This window comes from Anser anser, assembly GCF_964211835.1.
Source record: "Anser anser genome assembly, chromosome: 2".
In the NCBI taxonomy this organism is placed as follows: domain Eukaryota; kingdom Metazoa; phylum Chordata; class Aves; order Anseriformes; family Anatidae; genus Anser; species Anser anser.
Window position 1 is genome coordinate 117,362,017 of NC_139721.1, and position 25,380 is coordinate 117,387,396.

The 25,380-nt window shown below is 43.9% G+C and overlaps 1 protein-coding gene across 3 annotated transcripts in view; it reads left to right on the forward strand.

Moving 5' to 3' along the window:
- CPNE4 (copine 4) overlaps positions 1-25,380 on the forward strand; it is a 293,591-nt gene that overhangs the window by 179,486 nt on the left and 88,725 nt on the right. For all 3 annotated transcript variants that reach the window (XM_083825879.1, XM_083825877.1, XM_083825878.1), the window contains exons 4-7: positions 6,979-7,050; positions 9,581-9,655; positions 23,508-23,591; positions 24,499-24,588. In XM_083825879.1, coding sequence (XP_083682005.1) covers positions 6,979-7,050; positions 9,581-9,655; positions 23,508-23,591; positions 24,499-24,588 — 321 coding nt within the window. The remainder of the gene's footprint in view (positions 1-6,978; positions 7,051-9,580; positions 9,656-23,507; positions 23,592-24,498; positions 24,589-25,380) is intronic.

Here is a 25,380-nt window from a genome sequence, read left to right on the forward strand (position 1 = left end):
CTTCTGGCTGATTCTAGCTCTGCAACGTAGTTACCGTTGTTTGCATAGACACTGCTAAGCATAGGTACCAGTGTCTTGGTGATAAGTAGTGAAATCATGATGAGTAATATTTTAACAGCTATTTCGGGACATCACTTTATAGAGGTTACTTCTTGTTTTCATACAGGTGCTTTAGGTGCTATGAATCACCTCATCCTTGTTGCTGGTTTTACAGATACTGTCTGCAACAGTAAATTCTTCCCTTTCTCTGTGCCCTTTTAATCACTTTCCCCTTCCACATCCCTAGGAACAGTGTTCAGGCACTCACTCTGACTAGTCACTTCCAACTGAATCCCCATTTAATGAAGCTTTTGTATTTCTGTTGCTTTTTCGTCACTCAGAAAAACTGTGTTTGTTTCAAGGGGCAGGACATGGATTATTATTATTATTATTATTGTCTGTCAAAAAACAGTGAAAAAAATCCTACAGAGATAAACCTTGTCAAAGAATTGATAGCCTAATTGTCAGGGTAGTCAGTTGGGATAGGAAAACCCCAAACCCTTTTCTGTTTGTGTGTTAATGTTCTTGTGTTGTGAGCTCTCTTATTGGAGTGTTCTGTTTTGTATTGCATAAACTTCATAATGCAATAAAATTACATAAGTTAATACAGTAAGGGCTCAAACTTTCTAGTAGCCAAAGTTCAGTTCTTAATCACACAGGAATTAAGTACCAGGATTAGTAGCACCTGTACAGAAAAAAAAAAAAAAAGCAGATGCACTTCTTTGCCTCTCAAGAACCTTTTCAAGTATAATTTAGAGATTTCGTATTTTTCATACATGCATATATGTACAAATTATATTGAAAACCTTCTTGGTAAGGACTATTGCTGTTTCTTGTGTGGTTTTAATACTATATGTCATTAACAGATTATGCACTTAAAAATGCTTGCTATTTCAGTTTCAACCAATGCAAACCCCCTTGGTCTTGAATTAGAGAAAAGCTAAGAGAGCCATGATTGCACCTGAATTAATTAAATTGAAATTGTCTGTATGAGAATATTTGTTTAATAATCACTCTACTGCTTCTGTAGTGCAAAAGACATATGACCACTTTTTTCAAGGTATTTGAATTCCTAAATCTCATTAGATGTCTGTAGGCCTCCTTAGGTATCTAAATACCTTTAAATACTTGGCCTTTGATCTCCTCTAAATGAAGTTGCTCAATTCATTAGTGGGATGAATAATGTACTTTATTAGATATGAATGTCATTTTCTAGCAGGGCTGACTCAGAGCACAAGGAAGTCATTCACACAGTACACTTCCTAAGTTTACCTAACCAGTTAAACACCTCAGTTATCCCCAGGAAACTCTTGGGTTTGCCATTGCAGTGTGATCTCTGAAGCTGTAGGATTTTTCAGTTCTACATTAATCCTGCTAGTCAAAGTTAATGGAATTACTTGTACAGTTTGTACTGCTTTGTTTTTACATACTTTATCTTTTTGTATGAATTACTGTAGCAGTCTTTAGAAAACTAATTTAAAATTTAGTTTGCTATTATTGTGAGTTATTATTATAACTAATCATAAATGGGTTGCATACACTACATACTAATTAAATTTGAAGACGTTTTATGCTATTGATAAGCTATTTCCTGTGATAGCATTATTGCCTCTTGTGATATGGATATCTTTTTTTTCCTGCATGTTTTCATTGACTATTTTCAGGCACAGATCTTTAACAGGAACAGGGAGAGGTGTAATTCAAATGTAAAAAAGCTGTGAGCTGATCAGTACTATAGGGAACAAAGCAAATCTTGAAGAGAGATGAGTATGGTACAGCAAGTATCATATGTACAGAAGGGATGATTACAGCAATAAAATTGGCTCTACCAGGAAAAAAGAAAGAAAAGTGTTAGCAGTTATAGAGAATGAAATTTTCTTCGTTATGGACACATATGTCTGAACTTCTTCTCTTGCAGCGTTTTCTTGGTATCTGTGAACTCATTCCCAAAACTTTTTCTTCATGAGAGCAGAGTTAAAGCCACTGGCACCTAGCTGCTGTCTGGTCTCTCTTTGTGTTAAAATGTAGTATATTTGCTGTGTCTCTGCCACCATTCATAGAAAGTATTTGGTGGGTTCAAAAGTGGCTGGGGAATAAGATGTGCTATACACAGCTGGTGTTAGTGCCTTGGTGCTTTTATCCAAAATGTTGCATCTGTTCGTACTTCTTAAATAAAAATAGCAAGGCACCTTTTATATATTTGAAATTGGAAATAGGATCAAAGAGCAACATGGGAATTCAGTTTTAATCACAGCAATCTCTTAAGATCTGTCGTTAGCCTATTTGCATTTGGATGTAGTAAGGCAAATTTAGATCATCTTTAGGGGAATTTCTTGCCTCTGTCTTACCCAGAGCTGATATCCCTTGGCAGCACGGACCAGAAATCTAGTTGAGATGACGTTCATAGGAGGTAAATAGGAATGACTTCATGTGCGTGCCCCCCTCTATAAAACAGAGCAGCTGCTTTTACATTCTGTTCCTATTCCTGCCTCTTGGAAATGTATTAAGTATGATACATATTATTGGACATGTGGCTGTCTTAGATCAGGACTGTGTAGTAATTTATATGTGGCTGTCACCACAAATAACCTTAACTTCACCTCTTAATTCTCTCTTTGCTTCACCTCTTAAATCTCTGAGGTTTCTACATCCATTTGTTCACTGATAGGTCATGCTTCTAATAAAATGTTCATGAAAAAAGCATGTTCTGGAAACGTAATGAGGTCTGCTAGGTCTTAAGTGGATTCTAATGTCTGTATTTTTGAAAGAAGAGAGGCATTTACTTCCTGCACTTTTCACATCAAGTTGCACAAAATATCTTTTCTCTGAAAGCAAAGTTTTAAACTGAAAGTTTTTGAAGCAGAAGTCAAACCAGACTCCTGATGGTTAATTATAATAAGCCATTTTGCAAGTTCAGGCATGTCTTTAACCCTGAACTTAGGCAAATATTTTCTAGGCCCATGAGTTATTGCTGTTTAGGACTCACTTTCTGGCAATCAGATCAGCTGATACTTGTTATGATGATGTTCAGGAGATGATTTACACTGATACACAAACAATAAATATGTTATATAATAGATGGCAGCATCTGGAGAAGTGGCTCTTTTCACCAGTGAGATGCTTTTTGTACACTGCATGAATGAAAAGGGCAATTTCCTGCTAGAGAATACTGATTTCTTATCAGTTATCACAATGATAGTCTGCTGATCCTAAATCACTAATGACAGTTTGAGGCAATGATCTTGGCACATTATTGCCAGATGGAAGATTCATTTTGCTGACCATATAATTAACAACTGGTAAATGTTTGAACACAAATACACATATTTACATATGTGGGGCCCTCACTGTGTCATAACAATGCTAATGGATTAGAGAGCTAGTTTTATTAATGTGATCCAGTAATGGGAACATCAGAATAAATTACGTTCTCTGGAGCTGTGAGCTGGCTGTCACCTGCATGAGAGCTCCCAAGCTTTAGGTTTTTGTCTGCCCAATGCCACTTGAAAGCTACAAAATTTTCCAAAGCAGCAAAAGGAGCTGTAGGGATTTGAGTCATTCATGAGGAAAAGTCCTGCTGTCTTTAAAGGAGGCTAGCTGAAGGACAGTTTCCCTTCCAAGTTCTGCATCATACTGGAGACACACATATTTAACATATCTGAAGAGGTTTCTGGTACACAACACCCACAGCTTTCAGTGCAAGAGCTTAATGTATTTTACAGTGTTGTCTGTATGTCTTGGGAAAAGCAGAGAAGTCATAGAGATGTATCTGTCCTGCTCCCCAGATGCCATAATTCATTGTCAGATACAAAACCCACAATTTAATAATATATTGAGAATAATCTATCATAATTATGTATCACCTCTCATCCGAGAATCTCAAAGAAGGTTGTGTAACTTGCTTCTCACAGTTCACAGGAACACAACAATTTTTATTGGAACCTGTTTAACTGGCAAGAAAAGAGAGCTATGAGTTAAGGGTGAGTTAAGGGGTTGCAGTGAACAAGATCCTAGGAAACAAGGACGTCTGCATTCTGAAATTACTGGTCTTCTTCCAGGCTCTCTGAGCTACATTGCTTGCAGCCACAGACAAATATTTTTGGTGAAATCCTTAATTTTGGAAATGTGAATGAGGATGGCGGCAGTTGGCTTATGGAAGGCAGTCCAAAAAGAAGGAGTGCAAATTATCCATTTAAGTAATCACCAGATGCAAAATTGCAGGGTTAGAAACAGCTGGCAAAGAAAAATCTGAAATGATCATAAATATAAATAGTATCAGTGTCATGGTGCTCAGAAAAAAAGTCAAATGTAATTCTAAAGTATGAGAGTACAAGACTTGTCGCTTGCAGGACATTAGAAGCTTCTCTTGCATAAGAAGGATCTCATAGAATCATAGAATATCCCGAGTTGGAAGGGACCCATAAGGATCATCAAGTCCAACTCCTGGCACCGCACAGGTCTGCCCAAAAGTTTAGACCATGTGAATAAGTGCACAGTCCAATCGCTTCTTAAATTCAGACAGGCTTGGTGCACTGACTACTTCACTGGGGAGCCTGTTCCAGTGTGCGACCACCCTCTCGGTGAAGAACCTCTTCCTGATGTCCAGCCTAAACTTCCCCTGCCTCAGCTTAACACCGTTCCCATGGGTCCTATCACTGGTGGTAACAGAGAATAGGTCACCTGCCTCTCCACTCCCCTTCGCGAGGAAGCTGTAGACTGCGATGAGGTCCCCCCTCAGCCTCCTCTTCTCCAGGGTGAACAGGCCCAGTGACCTCAGCCGTTCCTCATCTGTCTTCCCCTCTAGGCCCTTCACCATCTTCATCGCCCTCCTCTGGACACTCTCCAACAGTTTAATGTCCTTTTTGTACTGTGGTGCCCAGAACTGCACACAGTACTCGAGGTGAGGCCGCACCAGCGCAGAGTATCCGAAGTATTATGTCCAATTTTGAGCATTGTTCTAAGAGTAGGATATGGACCAGTCGGTGAGGGCTCAGCAGAGAGTGTTGATAATGGTTTGATGTCTGCAAAAATCTGGTCAAAAAGGAAAAATAGGACATACTTCAGTTCTGTAGTCTTGGAAAGACTGTGGAGATATGATATTAGCCTTCAGATATAAAGATTGCCTGAAAGAGAAGGGGAAAACAACTCTTACTTATTCATGGTGCATTAGACAGAAATAATGGGCTTTAATTACAGAGAATCAGGTTAGTTCTTAGGCAAATATGTTTATGATGAGGATAACAAGTAGCATAATAAATTGCTGGAGGAGGGTGTTTCTCTGCCTCCGGGTGTCTGAGACACATCTGTCAGGTGTAGGTGAGCCAGCGGTAGCTGGTCCTGCATTAGGACTGGGGAGCTGGACAAAGGGATTCTGAAGGTCCTGTCCAGCCCTGTGATAACACCCCTGTCTCACATTTAAAAATCTTTTACGGCTTGCTTCTGCCCTGCTGCCTCCATCATGACAGTAGCTGAGTAGAATCTGAGGTGTTATTTCCATGTTTCTGTTCAATTCAGAAAATTGATGAATCCCCATGGTGATGTTAGGCCAAAATTTACCTCCTATTTGGTCCTATCTCACAGCACCTTTTTTGGCTGGCTGTGATTTCGCATTACTCACCCTGTTTTGACTCTGGCTGCTACTTACTGGTCTGGCTTATTGCTGAAATGTGTGTAATGCCCAGGACTCTCTCAAAGTGCCTGGAGCTGTTCTTTTCCCTTGATGTCTGCCTCTTTCTTACAATGAATATTTCTGTATATTTTCCCAAAGATCTCTGTTTGTGGTTCATTTTATTTGAAGTGTTATGGATTAGCCATCCTGGTGAAGAAACAACCTTCCTAGGGCTTGTTGAAAGAACTTCCTAGGGCAGAAACAACCTTTGGCTCAGTGTCTGTGCAGCACATGGCAGGCATAGTGCAATCCTGCTCCAATTTTATTACATTAAAAATAATATTAATTGTGACTCCTAAGGTGTGTATAGAATTACCTCTACATCTGGCTGCATTTTGAAGTTTTCCAATGAAAGAAAGAAGGAGAGAGAGAGAGAAAGAGGGGAAAAAAAAAAAGAAAAAAAAGAAAGAGAGAAAGAAAAAGGGAAACATTTTAAGACAGCATTAACTTTATAGAGAGGAAGAAAGGAGAAACCTAACATTACTGGATGATCAACTGTAGCTTACCAATTATGCATTGCTTTAAGTTTTTTTCCTTTTCTATTATTTTTACTAGTCTACTTTTAAATGTTACAAGATTGTTATGAAAATGTAATGGTTATTGGGATAGGAAACAATATGTTTTGTCAGTGTCACTTTAGTAATATTTATTTGAAGTATATTTGTAAATTGGTGAATGGACAAGTTCATTTACAGTGCTGAGTTCCAAAGGAGGTCCGATACCTGGGAAGCAAAAGAGACAACTTTGGAAACAAAAACTGTGGGGCAGAATGCTTGCTGCTGTCCTGAGTTTGGAGTGCTTGATGTCTTGAAATAAAATAGTGTTCTCTTTGAAATGGTTGTCAATTTTCTGCAAAAATAAACGTAGGGTGGTGGTTTTTTGTTTTTTTTTTTTTTTTTTTTGGCGAGTCTGACATCTGCCCCCTTGTTGGCACCTAAGTTCATTTAAAACTTGCTAATGTCCTGTTACCTCTATCCTGAAAGTAGTTGAGGAAAATCTGACATGCAGTTTTCCACAATTACTCAGTTAACTGTGTTCTTCCCATTCTGCTTGATCCTGTTGGGGTGCTTTGTCCTTCCATTGCATCCTGTGTGCAAAACTCCTGGAGAAACTTTCTTCTCAGCAGTGGTCTTACTGTGCTAGAACTCTGACTGTGGATTAAGGCATTACCTTGATATAAAAACAAACAGAAAAACAACTTAAAATTGAAATCACAATTAACCATGTGTTTACTACAGATTCTAATTTTTTCCCTTTCATTTTTTTTTCAGATTGTTTCTCAGAGGAAACTCTCCAAGTCCCTACTCAAACATGGGAATACAGCAGGGAAGTCATCTATAACAGTAAGCTAGTCTTAAATGCACTTCTATTTTCCTGTTATTTAAAGACATCTAATGTGACTAAATCTCCCTAAAAGCACCATGCTAAGTCACCAGAGAAACCTTTGCTTGAGAAATGCATTTAAATTGTTAATTTAACAGATTCATTTTACTGTTTCTGACAAATGTTTCGTGTAAGGAAATGGCAACAAATAATGTATGATTTGAAAAAAAAAAAAGTCATAACATTTACTACTACTGCTACTACTTTTAAGTACTTTGATGACAGCACAGAAGTTGTACTGCTTGATTATTTTTATCCAAAGCTCTAGAGCTTCAGAAATTCATTTTGACACACTTCTAGCTGCGCTTAAAATATTGCATACAAACAGTAATTAAATATAAAAGTCTTTCATGGGTAGTATTTGAAAGGTGAGGAGAAAAAAAAAAACAACACACACACCAACAACAAATGCAGAAGCTTTATCATATTAGGTATTTTAGCTGTGTTGTAATGCAATTACAGACTGGATAGTTACTTCAGCCCCATGTGTATCTTGAAATCTGAAAATCAATGTATTACCTCTCTTTCATCTTTCTCTTTGCTGGCTTGTTTGCAAGATCAAGCTTGTCTGCACTAACCCTAGCATGCTTGTGACATTTGCAGCTCTGCATTAAGTTAGAGACTATAGTAAAATATTCTGCTTTGGGACTCTCTGATCAGGTGAGAAGGGGATTGAGAAGGATTTTCTTCCTTGATGTACAATTAACCAGATGGGTTTCTTTTGGCTTCATTGTTTGGCTTTTTTATTTTATTTTATTTTATTTTCTGGCCTTCAACCACAGAGCAGACTGCAGAATGTGAGAAGCAATGCTTTCTGAGAGCCCAGGGAATTTTCTTTCTTAGATTAGACTTCCTTGGTGCCTGGTTGGGAAGGGATTTGCTTAAATGCCTAAGGTGAAACTACTTTTGGTTCTGGGATTGGAAGGAAATCCCCCAGTCTTCTTTCTGTCTGAACAGAGCCAGGAGAGAGTTTTGCTCCCTAAATAAACTGATGTGTTTTGCCCACTGAGATTATCTGGGCAAACTTCACACCATCTATCCCTGTGGTGTTCTGGACACACCTCCTGTTCCATGAGGGACATGAAGGGGTTTAAGTCTTGTGAAAACACAAATACTCTACTTCAACTAAAATCACTAGGCCTGCTAGTAGAGATTTCTGGCAAAAATATTTGGTCTGTGATTTACGGGAGGTGAGAGAAGTTGAGTTAATTGTCCCTTCTGGTCTAACACTGGATGATGATGATAAAACATGGACCCTAGTTAGCTTCATTGGCTTCTGGCAAGTGGTATAAAAGAACGGGTTGACTTTACTCAAATGGGAGAAAACTGAACTCAGACAAAAATTACTATGTGAAAAGACTGATCTCTCAACAGAATTAGTGGAAACGGATTAGTTATCTTTATTTCTGAACCTGAGGTACTGGGTAAAAGATCTTAAAAAGTCACGATGCTAATGAAATATATTGCAGCTGTAGGCAGCCTGGCTAACTGCTGGGGGCTGTATATGTGGCTAGTAAAAGCATCAACCACTGCACCTCGGTAGCCTTCAGTGGATTTGAGGAACAGTTGAAATACCCCAGTGGATCCTCGAGGACCTGGAGTCCATGTGGTGGATATGGTCAGACCCTGTCTGGGGAGCCAATGTGGCTACCAAGAGTGTGGCTGTGGACGTGAAATACCCAGGAAACATGTTTTTTTAGGTGATGTAATCTGTGGGGGGAATTTGTAGGACAGGGAAAGACCAAATAGAATATAATGCAGTTCGTTTCAAAGAACATTTTTCAATGAAGTATCCCATCTTTAGTTAATACCTTCTCTCCACTAGAGTATTTTAATGGCCTAGTCATGAGGGATGCTTTGGTATTTCATTTTTTTAACAACATCACACAGCACAGTGACTTGCGTCATTGTCAGTAAATCTTATGTACCTGAAAGAACTATACTACATTGTTTCAGAGTTACTTTCTTCTGACTCGGTATACGGTAAATCGTTTTGTAAATGTACCTATTGCAGTCAAATGATACCAGAACTCTCCTATGGTATATGTGCCTTTCATTGCAGCTAATGAAAAGTGACTTTCCAATTTAGTTTGCTATAGACCTAAATAATGCAACTCATGTATAGCTTTTTTTCTTCCCCTGGACACAGTGAGTCTGTGTGGAATTCTCCATTGTCCAATCTGAGGAAAAGTACTTGTTCAGAGGAGAGGGCTTACTGAGGGATGTGGAGGTCCGTTCATTTTACAGCTGCTTGATAAGGCACGGTCACATGATGAAAAATGATTCAGTTTTGGAGGTTTAATGAGTTGTCACCCAGCTGGGCAAGTGGTTCACTGAATGCTATTAGTCCTTCCTGATTGCAAAGAGAAATATATTAACTTGTACCACACTTCAGTTTCCTAATGGGGTCTCCAGTCTTCACATTGGCAAATGACATCTTTCTCCATTTTCATTACACCATGCAAAACTCAAATGTAGCTTTCCATTTAGGTGATTGCTGAGGAATTGTCTGGCAATGATGACTACGTTGAACTTTCATTCAGCGCACGGAAATTGGATGACAAGGTAAGCTGCTTGATATTAACCTTACTGAAAGTTGTAAGAATGCCTGCAAATATAATTTAATGAGATCTTCACCTGCAGATATTTTTTGCCTCATATTATTAAACACATCAGAGATTTCCGATCAGTGTTCACAATGAGGCTTTCCTTAAGTTGTGAAGTAATTAGGAAAAAAAAATCAAGGGAATCTAATTAAAACCAAGACAATTTAATTATGCTATTGCTAAGACAACTTAATTATTTAAAATGCCACAGATCAGAAGTGCTTAGAGAAGTCTTTCTATAAGTAGTCAAAGATGATATAGTTGAAGCAAGGATTTTAAAAGCTAGAAAACAGCTCACTCATGATATACTTTCTGATAGTCAAAATCTAGCTTAAATGTGAGTAAAAGACTGTAGCATATTTGTTAAATCCTTTTTCCATTTTTAATAAGAAATTTCTCCACTGACTCAGACACTACTCTTCATTATAAGAATTATCTTGCTAAAAGTATCTGATCTTGTTTAGCAATACACGTATAATAAGCACCTGAAGCAATACACAGCCCAGGAAATCTAGGTGACTGCTTGTCAGGCACACTCTGTTATTTCAGTGTAATAGACGATACATAATTATTTGAGGTAATCTGGGGAATATCTTTGTAATCTGTAGGTGTCATAAGACCATAACCGTCTTTTAGATAATAGGGCTTTACATATAATTAAAGATCAGATATTTACAAGTGCACTGGATCACAATATCTACCATTACTTTACAAGTAAAGAGTAAATACTTTATAATGGTAAAGAGTCCCTTCCCACATATGAAACTTCTCTAATTAAAACATATGATAACCCTATACAAAAGTTTACAATTCTGATGCTCCAAGCATGTGCTTGTAAAATTTGACAATTAAGTAGCTTAAAATCAAATCAGAGTATTTTTGGTTACAGACATCAGATTTTCAAAATCATGCCATAACTGATGAATAGCATTTTAGGTTGTAACTGCCAGGAAAACTCAGGCAAGCAGAAAGTGATTAATAGTACTGGAATTTATTTATAACAGGTAAATAGCATTACTGTGGTTAGGATCATTAACAGTCATAAATGATCAGGACCTTAATTTGTTTCTCATCTGAAAGATGAATTACCTCTTTCTCCAGAGTTGCTGGACTTCTAGTGTTTCAGAATCACATAATTCATTTAGGTGTCGAAATATAGGTTTACCAACCTCGTCTAAAGACAGACATTTTTAAACCTGATTTCCAAAACTGCACTCGAGATTTTTACTGTTCCACACAGTCACATCTAGAAAAAGGAAAAGGTGTGTACGACGTAATAGGACTTCACTTGCTCATTCCTTCTCCACAAATGTAAAAGGTAATCTAGTGTAAATGTTATGAGTTACATATGGCTCTTGTTGTTATTAACTGAAAGGATATTGCCAGAGCATGCTTCCAAATTAGGCCGGTGTTTTCTGGGCAATAGCTTTAGAGAGTAGTCGAAATACTTATGGGGATAAGTTAAGGAGGATCATTCAGAAATATTGCAAGAGCATGACCACTATTGCCATTTTAACATGTCTAGTCAAGGTGGGATTCATCTAATAAAAACAAATTCCTGTGTAGTACAGTGTGCAACTCAGGCAGTGATCTTTTTCTGTTATTTGAATCAAAACTCCTGTTTTCAGCTGATGAAAATCACTAAAAGACAGTCACTGTTTTGACACGGTTTCCCATAGGATCCTACTGGACAAAATGTCCAGCATACAGCTAAACAAAAACATCATACAATGGGTGAGCAATTGGCTGATGGGCAGGGCTCAAAGGGTTGTGGTAAATGGGGCCACATCTGGCTGGTGGATGGTCACTAGTGGGGTCCCTCAAGGCTCCATTTTAGGGCCAGTCCTCTTCAATGTTTTTATAAATGATTTAGATGTAGGACTAGAAGGTGTTCTGAGCAAATTTGCCGACGACACCAAACTTGGAGGAGTTGTGGACTCGGATGAGGGTGGAAAGGCCTTGCAGAGAGATCTGGACAGATTGGAGAGCTGGGCGATCACCGACCACATGAAGTTTAACAAAAGCAAGTGCTGGGTCCTGCACCTGGGACAGGGCAACCCTGGCTATACGTACAGACTGGGCGATGAGACGCTGGAGAGCAGCCCCGCAGAGAGGGATCTGGGGGTTGTGGTTGACAGCAAGTTGAATATGAGCCAGCAGTGTGCCCTGGCAGCCAGGAGGGCCAGCCGTACCCTGGGGTGCATCAAGCACGGCATTGCTAGTCGGTCGAGGGAAGGGATTGTCCTGTTCTACTCTGCGCTGGTGCGGCCTCACCTCGAGTACTGTGTGCAGTTCTGGGCACCACAGTACAAAAAGGGCATTAAACTGTTGGAGAGTGTCCAGAGGAGGGCGATGAAGATGGTGAAGGGCCTAGAGGGGAAGACAGATGAGGAGTGGCTGAGGTCACTGGGCCTGTTCAGCCTGGAGAAGAGGAGGCTGAGGGGGGACCTCATCGCAGTCTACAGCTTCCTCGCAAAGGGGAGTGGAGAGGCAGATGACCTATTCTCTGTTACCACCAGTGATAGGACCCGTGGGAACGGTGTGAAGCTGAGGCAGGGGAAGTTTAGGATGGACATCAGGAAGAGGTTCTTCACTGAGAAGGTGGTCGCACACTGGAACAGGCTCCCCAGTGAAGTAGTCAGTGCACCAAGCCTGTCTGAATTTAAGAAGCGATTGGACTGTGCACTTATTCACATGGTCTAAACTTTTGGGCAGACCTGTGCGGTGCCAGGAGTTGGACTTGATGATCCTTATGGGTCCCTTCCAACTCAGGATATTCTATGATTCTATGATTCTATGAAAAGACAGTCACTGTTGAAAGAAGTCTTTCAATTTGCTCCAGCTAGAGGCATGGCTCTAAATCTGGCTGAAACTTCACTTATCTCATTTATAAGAAGAGGCTATGGCTTTTGATATGGCTTAGAATTAACTTTGATGTCAGTAGATGTAAGGCACTACTAGTAATTACTGTTACTAAGATTTGAAGTTCCTTAAATTGCACCATTCATCCATTGATGAAAAAGCATGGGTGCTCCAAAGTCACATAAAGTTTAAAAAAAAGCACTAGAGAATAGAGGAAAGCCCATCTGGTGAAAGCCTAAGCATGGTTTTGCATGCCTGTCCCTTCTCAGTGGAGTGAGGATCTGTGCAGAGAGATTATATCAGAGAAGCAAAGTGAGGGCTGGGACTGGCCTAGAAATCTCCTGAAAGATAGAGGAAGCTTGTGGAGCAATTGCTCATGCTCTGCTACACAGAGCCACCTGTGTCATATCAGGGTGTGCTGCACTGGTGTCTGTGGAAGTGACAGAAGTTAAATCTTTTTGTCTAACAACTTGTGGGTAAAAGAATGGGTGAGAGGAGATTCTGGATGTACTTTAAGGATTAAAAAAAACCTCTTCCCATCCATTACCATCAGCGGTGTCTTGAAAGGACAACAATTTTCTTCTTCTATCCTTTAAAAGAAAGCTTGAAAGGTTATCCAGATTGTGATCCCTGAATAGAAGAGTTTCCTTCACTAGGGAAAAAAGTGTGAACACACATTTTTGGCAGATTAAACAAAGTTTGTTGGTATAATTTATCAGGCAGTATATTTTTTTGTTTGTTTGTTTTTTTACTCCCCCCATGTAAAACTGCAAGAGTTTTAGAGATGCCATAAAACAAATAAAGCCTACGCAATTTTTCCTGAAGGGGTGACTGAAACATTCAGTACAGAATTATAGAAAGTCACAGTAAGAAAGTTTCCTTTAGTTAACTGACTTTGCAGAAATAAAGGTTATGGTTTTATTACAGTACTTGTTTGGAAGGTATAACTGCATTTTCATGTTTTATTGAAGCCCAGTCAGCTCAGATGGCACATCTTTGTTTCAAGAGATCCACTGAGAACACTTCACAGAGGAACAATAACTTTTGGAAAGGTTCTATTGCATTAATAGCTGTGTCACAATTACCATAACAAGCAGCTACATTTTTATGATAGCTGTAATAAATTATGAGCAATGAGGCAGGAAAACTGCCTTTCCTGTTCTAAGAGAGGCAGTTATCATGGCTTGAGATTCTCCAGCAAATGTGTGTAAAGTAAAAGCTAATACCACTTTTTAATGTATTTCCTCATGCTGTGGTTTAACCAAGCAGGCAGCTAAGCACCACACAGCCATTCGCTCGCTCCCCTCCACTCAGTAGAATGGGGGAGAGAATCAGGAAAGAAAAAGTAAAATTCATGGTTTCAGATAACCACAGTTTAATAGGACAGAAAAGGAAGGGAAAGTAATTATAATAATTATAACAATGGATTATATGAAACAAGTGTTACACAGTACAATTGCTCAGCACCCACAGACTGATGTCCAGCCAGACTCCAAGAAGCAGCCACCTGACCCTGGCCAGCCCCCCCACTTTTATTGTTCAGCACTACTCCTCCACATGATGTGGGACATCCCTTTGGTCAGTTTGGGCCAGCTGCCCTGGCTGTGTCCCCCTTGTGCAACCCCAGCCTCCTCGCTGGCAGGGCGATATGGGCAGCTGAAATGTTCTTGACTCTGTGTAAGCACTGCTCTGCTGGAACTAAAAGATCAGTGTGTTATCAGCATCACTGTCATCCGAAATCCAGAACCCAGCTCCATACCAGCTACTGGGAAGACAAGGAACACTATCTCAGCTGAAACCAGGACAGCCTCGTGCACCTCCCAGTGTTCTTCTACCATCTCCTCAAAAGCATCCCTGAGCGCGCATTTTACGGAATCCCGCTTCTGACAACAACAAAGTTCATGCCGTGACCTTCCAAAGGTTTGAGCCCTTCACGGATGCCCCCCGGCCTGCGGGTGTAGAGAGATGGCAAGTGGGAGTTGGTAGGATGCTGCAATACACAAGGACACGGAGGCTTTCTTTGCTGAAAAGTTCTCTTTACTACACATGGCCACAGACCACCACTGGGCAATATTCTGTGATTAAAGGCAAGTGTGGAGAGAGGTATCAGGCTAATTAAGAAAAGCCATCTTGGAAGAGACCGAACCCAGGAGTGGGCCCAGGAGTAGGCCCCAATGAGTGAAGAAGAAAGTGTCACTGCAAAGATGTGAGACTCCCATCAGAGAGTTTGGAGTCAGCCGGGCATCCCCAGCAAAGGTTCAATGGGTTAGGATATTGTGTAGGCAAGAACAATTTGTGCAGCACAGGAAGTTTTGAGGGAGAGAGGCGCTCCATTTTGGGTCGAAAAGGAGTCCTTTTTCTATCAAGAGAGACAGAAGAGGGCAGAGGACACCACCTCCTCAGAGCAGCCAAAAGCCGCTGCTAATTTCTGTGTTTCACCTGAGACAAGCGATAGACACCGATGCTTCCTAGTCTCTGAGAAGGACACCTTTCCCAGAGCCGTTCCTCCTTCTCAGACAGTCCGTTGCTCTTGTAGTTCCTTGCTTTTGCCCTTGGTGCTGGTGTCTTCAGGAAGTCTCTGGTTCTTAGGTACCCTTAGGCTGCACTTGCAGGAGGCCAGCAGCGCCTTCCAAGGATGCTGCAGGTTGCCAGGCCCAGTTCCCAGCTGGCAGGCATTCTCTTCTGGCAGGCTTTTAGGAGGATTTTGCTGTCAGCCTTTTTCCCAGTCGGGCCAGGTCACCTCTGTGGCTGCTCCCATCCCCAACGCTTTCCCATTCCCATGACGACTTCTCATCCCCCAAATGACTTCTCATCCCCAAGTCTCACTCGGGGACCCGCCACCCGCAGCCGCTCCCCATCAGGAGCAGACATCCCCAAACCAATTGGCGGCGCAGGCAGCGGGACAGGGCTGCGTTCAGCCCCACCCGCTGACTGATGCAGGAATAAGTGCAGGCAGAGGCTTTGCAGGGTGGAAAAGTTGTAATTTATTCCTGGGGTAATTGTGGCTGCCACCCCCAGCCCGTCCCCAGGTGAGGCGCGGCCGCCTGCTCAGTTGCGGGGCCTGGCCTGCCGGCCCGCGTGGTCGCCAGACCCCGGCTCCTCCTGCTCGACCCGACGTAGCCAGTCTGTGTCCTCCGGGTTGTCGTACCACAGGGGCAGTGGCAGTCTGTCCCTGTCCTGCCCCAAGCGCCAGGAGCGGCTGCGGACAAGCTGTCGTGGTTCAAAGGGGCTGCGCTCCCTGCGCCTGGGCGAGGCGCTGCGGGAGCGGTAGCCTGAGGGGCTCCTCTGCCGCTGCTGCTGCTGCTGCTGCCGCCGCTCCAGCCGCGCGTCGCGTTGCAATCTTCCGCGGGGTCGTCGGGCCAGGCGCACAACTCCAACGATGGGCCCGCGGCACAGCGGGCAGGTGTTTCTTTCTGCAGCCCAGGCCTGGATGCAATCCAGGCAGAAGGGGTGGCTGCAGGGGTCCACGCGAGCTGCGTTGGACAGCTGGTCCAAGCAGATGGGGCATGTCTCGTCCTCGGGGGCCTCCTCTGGCTGCTCCTGCTGCTGTGGCCGGCTCATGGTGCCTGCCGCCGCTGCGACGTGGAGCTGGTCGTCCTCTGGGGGAGGCTGCCCTGCTGCCAGGCACTTAGCAGCAGCCTGGGGTCTTCAGCACCTCCCTTGCCTCGCGGGTCGCCGGCAGGACGTCAACGCCTCACGTGCCACCAGCGTGCCACCAGGAGGACTACTGCAGATAGAACCAGGAAGAAAATATTCTAGCAGCAAATAGACATTAGCTTTCTAGGTTCAACCAAGTTGTCTAGAGTACTGTAGCTGTCAACATTCCGTGTATGGATTGCAAACATTGCTATTAGAATGGCAAATATGCTTATCATCGGTTATACTTGGCAAGACTGCGCTTAGGACAGATGAGGTACATAGATGTCTATAGATTTGAGACCCTTACCGAAGGCCCTCGATGGCTCGCGTGCAACAAGAATGGCTTCGCGTGTGCCTCTTGCAACACCTCCGCCTCTCTCTCTCCTTCCAGCCGTGGGACCTCGAGCTCTCGACTACCACCAGCCGGACTGGCCGCAGGCGCGCCGCTCAGGGCACTTATAGCCAGCCACCTTTTGTGAGGTCATAGGGTGACATCAGAAGGGTCTCGGGGTGTCCCTGATGGCAGCACTGACTTGACGGGAGTCTCAGGTATTTGAAGTGACACTTTATTCTTGATACCTTAGGGCCCACTCCTTGGCCCACTCCTGGGTTCGGTCTCTTCCGAGATGGCTTTTCTTAATTAGCCTGATACCGCTCTCCATGCTTGGCTCCTGTCAGCGTGGAGCAGCCATCTCACGTCAGCATTGTCTCACAACGGCCAGGTGACCTCTGTCAGTGCTGCCATCAGGGGCACCCCGAGACCCTTCTGATGTCACCCTATGACCTCACAAAAGGTGGCTGGCTATAAGTGCCCTGAGCGGCGCGCCTGCGGCCAGTCCGGCTGGTGGTGGTCGAGAGCTCGAGGTCCCACGGCTGGAAGGAGAGAGAGAGGCGGAGGTGTTGCAAGAGGCACACGCGAAGCCATTCTTGTTGCACGCGAGCCATCGAGGGCCTTCGGTAAGGGTCTCAAACCTACAGACATCTATGTACCTCATCTGTCCTAAGCGCAGTCTTGCCAAGTATAACCGATGATAAGCATATTTGCCATTCTAATAGCAATGTTTGCAATCCATACACGGAATGTTGACAGCTACAGTACTCTAGACAACTTGGTTGAACCTAGAAAGCTAATGTCTGTTTGCTGCTAGAATATTTTCTTCCTGGTTCTATCTGCAGTAGTCCTCCTGGTGGCACGCTGGTGGCACGTGAGGCGTTGACGTCCTGCCGGCGACCCGCGAGGCAAGGGAGGTGCTGAAGACCCCAGGCTGCTGCTAAGCGCCTGCCACCAAGGCAGCCTCCCCCAGAGGACGACCAGCTCCACGTCGCAGCGGCGGCAGGCACCATGAGCCGGCCACAGCAGCAGGAGCAGCCAGAGGAGGCCCCCGAGGACGAGACATGCCCCATCTGCTTGGACCAGCTGTCCAACGCAGCTTGCGTGGACCCCTGCAGGCACTCCTTCTGCCTGGATTGCATCCAGGCCTGGGCTGCAGAAAGAAACACCTGCCCGCTGTGCCGCGGGCCCATCGTTGGAGTTGTGCGCCTGGCCCGACGACCCCGCGGAAGATTGCAACGCGACGCGCGGCTGGAGCGGCGGCAGCAGCAGCAGCAGCAGCGGCAGAGGAGCCCCTCAGGCTACCGCTCCCGCAGCGCCTCGCCCAGGCGCAGGGAGCGCAGCCCCTTTGAACCACGACAGCTTGTCCGCAGCCGCTCCTGGCGCTTGGGGCAGGACAGGGACAGACTGCCACTGCCCCTGTGGTACGACAACCCGGAGGACACAGACTGGCTACGTCGGGTCGAGCAGGAGGAGCCGGGGTCTGGCGACCACGCGGGCCGGCAGGCCAGGCCCCGCAACTGAGCAGGCGGCCGCGCCTCACCTGGGGACGGGCTGGGGGTGGCAGCCACAATTACCCCAGGAATAAATTACAACTTTTCCACCCTGCAAAGCCTCTGCCTGCACTTATTCCTGCATCGGTCAGAAGGGGGGAAGGGGCGGGGGGGGGACGGACTGAACGCAGTCCTCTGCCTGCGCCGCCAATTGGTTTGGGGATGTCTGCTCCTGATGGGGAGCGGCTGCGGGTGGCGGGTCCCCGAGTGAGACTTGGGGGTGAGAAGTCATTTGGGGGATGAGAAGTCGTCATGGGAATGGGAAAGTGTTGGGGATGGGAGCAGCCACAAAATTTTATATTGCTCAGTTGTTGTATCGGCCTCGCGTGATAAGAAGATTCAGCTCTGTCCACAAAATCCAGGCTGAAGAAGGAACACGGTGCCCAAAGTAGAACTTAATTAAGTTAGCTGAGCTTATAGAAGATCAAAAGTGCTGAAGCAGTTAAACAATGACTGTGCATGTGCAAAACGGAAAGAAGTGCAAGACGAAAAAAACTATGAGCCTTTATCAGAAAGCCCCCAAAGTGCAACCACCAGAGGTTACTGCGCCTGCGATAGTAGGAGGGGCAATATGATAATTAGGTCTGAGAAACCATTAGCATAAATCCTGCCCTTTCTTGCAAACTGCATGAATACGGATATCACCGTACCATGAATAAAGTACTCCTTGTTTTGCTTAGGTGTACATGTTGGGTGGAATTATACCCCACACACCCAGCGCTGTTAATAAAGAATACCTGCTTTCTAATTCTCCCAAAGGAGTCTTGGAAAGTTGCATTGCTTTTTGTGTTCCACCATTGATGAGGACACAACAAGAAACTGAGGAACAACTTATCACCTGGGAAGGTGGAAATTGGCCAGAGACAGTGGGAACGTGACTGAGAAACCTAGGGTTGTTTAGAGAAAATCAGGAGCATCGGCACCTCTTGGCTGTCTCAGGAGGACGATAGAAATGAGCAGCGCCTCATTAGTTACGTGAAGTGGTGGCATCCTACGCCATCTTCTGTGTCAGTGGTGTAAAAGGGGCCTGTGTTTTACCCAGAAGGAAGCTCAGAGAAGGGCTGGGGATGGAAGGGGCGTCTGGAGGTCATCTGCTCCAGCCCCCCTGCTGAAGCAAGGCCACGTAGAGCCGTACGGCCGCTGGGCACCGCTGACAAGAGCCTGTGGTGGTTTTACTCGGGTGGGCGGCCAAGCTCCACCACAACCGCTCTCTGACTCCCCCTCCTCAAAGAGGAATGGGGAGAAAATACGATTAAAAGGCCTCAAGGGTTGAGATAAGGACAAGGAGATCGCACAGTAATTATCGTGACAGGCAAAACAGACTGAGCATAGGGAGACAGTAAGATTTATTGCTTATTACTAACGAGCTAGAGTGAGAAACAAAGGAAAGAAACCAAAAGCATCTTCCCCCCCCATCCACCCTCTTCCACCTCCTCCCCCCAAGCGGCGCAAGGGAACGGGGAAATGGGGGTTATGGTCAGTCTACAGCGCTTCTTCTTCACCGCTCCTTCTCGGTCACTCTCGTCCCCTGTGCTGTGGGGTCCCTCCCACGGGATGCAGTCCTTGCTGAACTGATCCGGCGTGGGCTGCCCACAGGCAGCAGCTCTTCAAGAACTGCTCCAGATATGGGTCCATACCACGGGGTCCATCCCTCTGAAGCAAACTGCTCCAACCTGGATCCCCCACGGGCAGCAGCTCCTGCCAGGTCACCTGCTCCTGCGGGGTCTCCTCTCCGCGGGCTGCAGGTCTGGCCCGGAATCTTCTGGCTCTGGCAGGGGTCCTCCACAGGCCGTAGCGTCCGTCAGTGCAGGTCCACCTGCTCCACCGTGGTCTCCTCCACGGGCTGCAGCGTGGAACCCTGCTCCACCGTGGCACTCCATGGGCTGCAGGGGGACAGCCTGCTTCACCATGGTCCTCACCACAGGCCGCAGGGGACTTCTGCCCCGGCACCTGGAGCACCTCTCCCCCTCCTTCTTCACTGACCTTGGCGCCTGCAAGGCTGTTCCTCACTCCTCTCACTCTCCTAGCTGCTGTGTGGCGCAGCGTTTTTTTTTCTCTGTCTTAAATCTGCTCTCACAGAGGCGCAAAACAACATCAGTTATTGGCTCAGCTCTGGTCGGCAGTGGGGCCCTTACGAAACATGGGGCAGCTTCTAGATCCTTCTCACAGAAGCCACCCCTATGGCCCCCTGCTACCAAAACCTTGCCACGTAAACCCACTACAGAGCCTGGCTCCGTCTTCTTTGCATCCTGCCTTTGGGGATGCCTAGACATTGCTATGATCCCCCCGAGCCTTCTCTCCTCCAGGATGAATGCACAGCGATGCACAACGCAATTGCTCACTGCCCACCGAGTGATGATGCCCAGACAGACCCCGCGCGGTGGCAGCCACACTCCGGCCAACCCGCTCAGTCCCAGTCTTCGGCACGACCCCATGCGGTATGGGACATGGCTCTGGCCGGTTTGGGCCAGCTGTCCTGGCTGCGTCCCCTCCCAGCTCGTGGTGCACCCGCAGCCTCCTGGCTGGCAGGGCGCTATGGGCAGCTGGAACATCCTTGACTCTGTGTAAGCAGTGCTCTGCAACAACTGAAAGATTGCTGTTTTACCAGCATAACTCTCATCCTAAATCCAAAACACAGCACCATACCACCTACTAGGAGGACAATTAACTCTATCCCAGTTGAAACCAGGACACCTCAGTACTGAACTACTAAAAAATTCTTAAATGCTTTGTCCTGCTACTGATGAATTTCCAAAACTGATTAGTGTCTTTTCTGAGGGACCTTTAACTTGACTCCCTAAACCTGAGTTTTAAAAACTGTCATGTTCTGAAAATGAGCATACCAAAAGATGTGTCAAACAAGGTGCTCAGAAACAGAGGTGGTTAATTTTTTAAAGTTTAAACCACGTATTTGTGTTAATATTGCGTAACTGCCACACATACTGAAAGAGCAGTGTGCATTATGCTAGGAGCAAATGCGTTACATTAATCATTCAAGCATTATTAAATTATCAAAACATTAAACCTTTATTGCTGCTATTCTTCTTTCAGAAGATTCTCATGTGAGGTAAAGCAAAGCTGATAGATTTAGCGTAACAACAAAAATGCTTTGAAAATGTTAATAACTAAGAAAATGTTTTTATTTAGCTTATCATTTTTAAGTTGTTACAGAGCATCTTCAATATTGAAGGATTTGAGGCTTTTACCTTGATTCTGCAAGGAATTAAGCTTTGGTTTTACATTGAGGAGGGGCAATAGAAGCTATCATCCAGAGTGAAAATCTTTCCCTTCAGATGGTATTGCCTTTGTTATTAAAACCAGATATTAAAAATTACTTCCCTAGTGCTGAGGTTTGCTCTGTCAGTTTTCATGATACTCAGCTCAAAGTGATACTATATTTTGAGTCTTCTTACACAAAATCCTGTTATCCTTTCTGAAGTTTTCTGCACTGCGGGGTGCATTCTTTTGGATGTATCATTTTGAGGTGTTTTCTTTCAGATAACTTTTCTTACCAAATTTGTGTTTCATAAAGAATCCATTAAACGTTAAGCTTTTACTCACCCTTAAACAATATGCTTATGTGTAAGAAGAGGCAGCTCAATCATTTTTAATCCCATGCACTCTCAATTTTGGTGTCACTATGATTAAACCAGCTGCCTCACTCTCTTCTCTGCTGTGCAGTAGTAATCTGGCAGAATTTGATCACCAAAGCCCCTTACAGACCAGAAGTTTCAAGCACTGAATTCAGTCCACATACTAAATCTATATCAGGGCCTTGAGGAAAACTCCTGAGTTACAGACTTTGTTGGGTTTTGTGCTAGTTCTACACACTCTTACGTTAAATGTATCATAACAATGTAATTGGAAAAAATGGTCGAACATACAGCTTTGTTGTTTAGAGCTCCATGTGATAAAGTTTAACAGAAGCATACATACATGCTTTGCATCAGTTTCTAAACACACCATTGCCTCTTCTCTAGCAGAAAAAGAAACAGGTCACTCACAGAACAACACATTGAACACAGCAACATTGACAGATTTCATCTTTAGGGCATGGAAAAGACTTTAGGTTGCTTGAGTCTTGCCCAAGACTGCATAGTCCCTAGAGATCCATCTCCTTCTCCAGACATTCAAATTCTGGTTTCCATTTTCAAAGCTCTGATTTCTTTGCTTGCTTGCCCTTGTGGAATAGTAACAATGTGCTGAAGACAAATTTGACCAAAATGATGTGCCTAGACTTTAGCTAACATTCAAAGCTCTTCCTATCCCTATGGCTATCTTGTCAGTATAGCAGACATCTGGTGAGGAGAAAAGGGTAGAACTAACTATGCATATTACAATTATTTTTATACTAACACTTGCATAGAAACACCAGGAGAGCAAACAGAATTGCTCTCTGCTCCAGATAGATGCAGAGGCCTGTGGAGGTTTGGGATGTGGCTGATAGAGAAAAATAATATCTGTATGCATAAAGTTAGTCATGTGATTCTGTTGAAGAAGGAAATGAAGATGGGAGTCATGATTCCAGAAAATGGATGGGGACCACTTGAATTCGCCTCCTGTGGATTAACTCCACAGTGAGCAATTTGAATTAGCTGGATTTTCCCCTCCAGCTGTGGAGGTCTAACACCCAGCAACCCTTCCTCCAGCCAGTCAGCTTGCACAGAAAAAAAGAGGATGTTGTTAAAACTAAAAAGGCTGTGGTGACACTTTGGCTCTACTATAGAAAGCAACTTAATTTAGGTTTAAGAATTCTCTGTCTTGTAAGATAATTGCAAATCCATGACAGGTATATTATGGTACAACACGTATGTGAACCCAAATGCCTGTCACAGATTTTCTTGATAGAGATGCCAAGTAATATTTTACATTTACCTGTTCTGTTATCCTTACATGGTTTATGTTTTCACATTCTAAAGAAGACTTGCTTTTCTAACCTTCTCTAATTCATCTTGCCAATGCTTGTGTTAGCTAGTAGCAGCATGATGTCTTGGCCAGTTAACTTCTATTTTGAGAGGGTGGACAAACAGCGTGGAATGTAGTGCCACTGTAGAATATGCTTCAAAGTACACTGCATGATAAAAACTGATGTCAAAAGACCAAGCAGCTTTGTAGGCAGAAATAAGCTAGGTCAGTGAAGGAGCTAAAGCTCAGGAACATAGACTGGGTCTACGAAGGTTAAAAAAAAATAAAATAAAGTGTGATTTTACCATTCTGCCTACCATGATTGAATAGCCAGTCTGAGAACAACAGCAGTGCCATGGAAGTCCTTGTGGAACAAGCACAAGAGTGAAATATTGCTGAGGGACACCAGGAGGTTTCACTAAAACCATGCTGGTACTCTTTTTTCATTAGCAGTCAGGAAAGCACAGGTGCAGTGTGTCTGAAAGGCTCAAAGAAAAAGAATTCTCTATGTTTTATTTTAGGATTTTTTCAGCAAATCTGATCCTTTCCTGGAGATTTTCCGGATGAATGATGATGCAACCCAGCAACTTGTTCACAGGACTGAGGTAAGGAATAGGGTTGGGTTTACTTTCCAAGGACACAGGTGGGTTGTCAGGAGGAGTAGTTTGTGCTTCCAATGTCAAAGAAGTATTGCAAGCACCCATGTTTAAAAACCCTTCTATCTCTGCTTTAATTATTGACTAATGGGTATCGGGTCTTGACTTATGCACACAAGAGTAAGGGAAGATGGTACTGAAGACAAATATTTAAGTTTAATTAAACTGGCAGATACTCTGTTTGCAGGTCAGTACTTATGCATATTTTATTTAGCCCAAACCATGCTACAGACATTTTCCTATTAATGCTATGTTATATCCGCTTGGCTCCTCATAGCTTGCTGTGATAAAAATATTTGTAATCTGGGTGCTTTACATTTGTTTCTTATGCCACAATATTGTTACTGCTTCCATGGCAATGAGTGGCAATGTCTTTAAAAGCAGCATCTAGGTGTACGGTCTGGAGTTATGCTGGGTATTTGGGGTTGTGAGCCTATTTGTTATGTATCCCATAAAGTCTTCTACCAGGGAAGACCATGTGTCCATAAGTTGATACTGCCCATCCCCACTGCCAAGGCCTTCATCTCTTCCATGGCTTCCAGTTCAGAGATGTATCCCACAGCCTTCCTTTTGTGGGTTATGCCCCTACTGCAGCGTGGCAGTGCTGGGGCATTCTTTGTAGTGTGAGCTGGACACAGGCCCATTTCCCCAGTTGTGCTCCTTTCTGGGACTTTCCAGAGCAGGTTTGTTGGAAACTGCAGGTTGCTCCAAAGCAGGTATCCCATGCATGTTTTTCACCAAACCTCCAGCTCAGTTGTTTTCTCCTCTTTATGGTACTACTATTTTTAAAATTGTGGCTCTTGTTAGTAGAAATGTGCAAATATTCAGGCTTCCCTTCATTTCTTTTCATTCTCAGGTTGTGATGAATAACTTAAATCCAGCCTGGAAGACCTTTAAAGTATCTGTAAATTCTCTGTGCAGCGGAGACCAGGATCGCAGGCTAAAGGTCAGAAGCAGTTCCTACTTTCTGAATAGTTTTTACTCATAGAAAACAACTTTCTCTCCGATTTTCTGTTGAAGATTCCTACTCTGTTCTGCACTCTTCTTTGACAGACAAGATGATCACACAGCTGTTTTATGATTACCACAATCAAATTAAAGATGCAGAGAAGTAGTAATCCACTGTAATCAGTAGATTATTCTCCATGTTTCCTACATTAACCTGGAAAAATAATGGGGCTGTTTTTGCCAGCCAGTTGAATAATTTGAACCCAGCACCACTCAACTGGTGTAAGTATACTCAAGAGAAGTGGTAACCCTGCAACCGTTTTAGCTACTTCCTCACTTTTATGGCTGGAGACCTTCTGTAAGAAAAAATGAATAATGAGCTCTGTTAACATATATGAAAAATGGGGTGGCCACAAAAAGACCCATGCTATAGTAATGACAGTGTAACTATTCAGCAGAAAGACTGATGCTTGGGCTCTAGGAGCTCTGTGCAGAGAAATTCATCTCCCTGTGGCTAATTTAGGTTAAATCATGGCTAAATCAGATTCTTCCATTCTTCTAATCAGGTTTAAGGTTAAGACTAAATTAAAGTTTAAAAAGGAGCACTGTCTGCAGTGTCTATTCAGCCTCTCAGAGCTGGTGGGAGGACATTGGACCCCAAAATGTCTCTCTCTTTTCTTATCATACCAGGGTGTGTAGTAGTTCCTTCTCTCTGCATACCTGTCTTCTCACATCATTATAGTTGTATAACCCTGCAGAAATTATACTTTTATTTTTCACTCATTACATA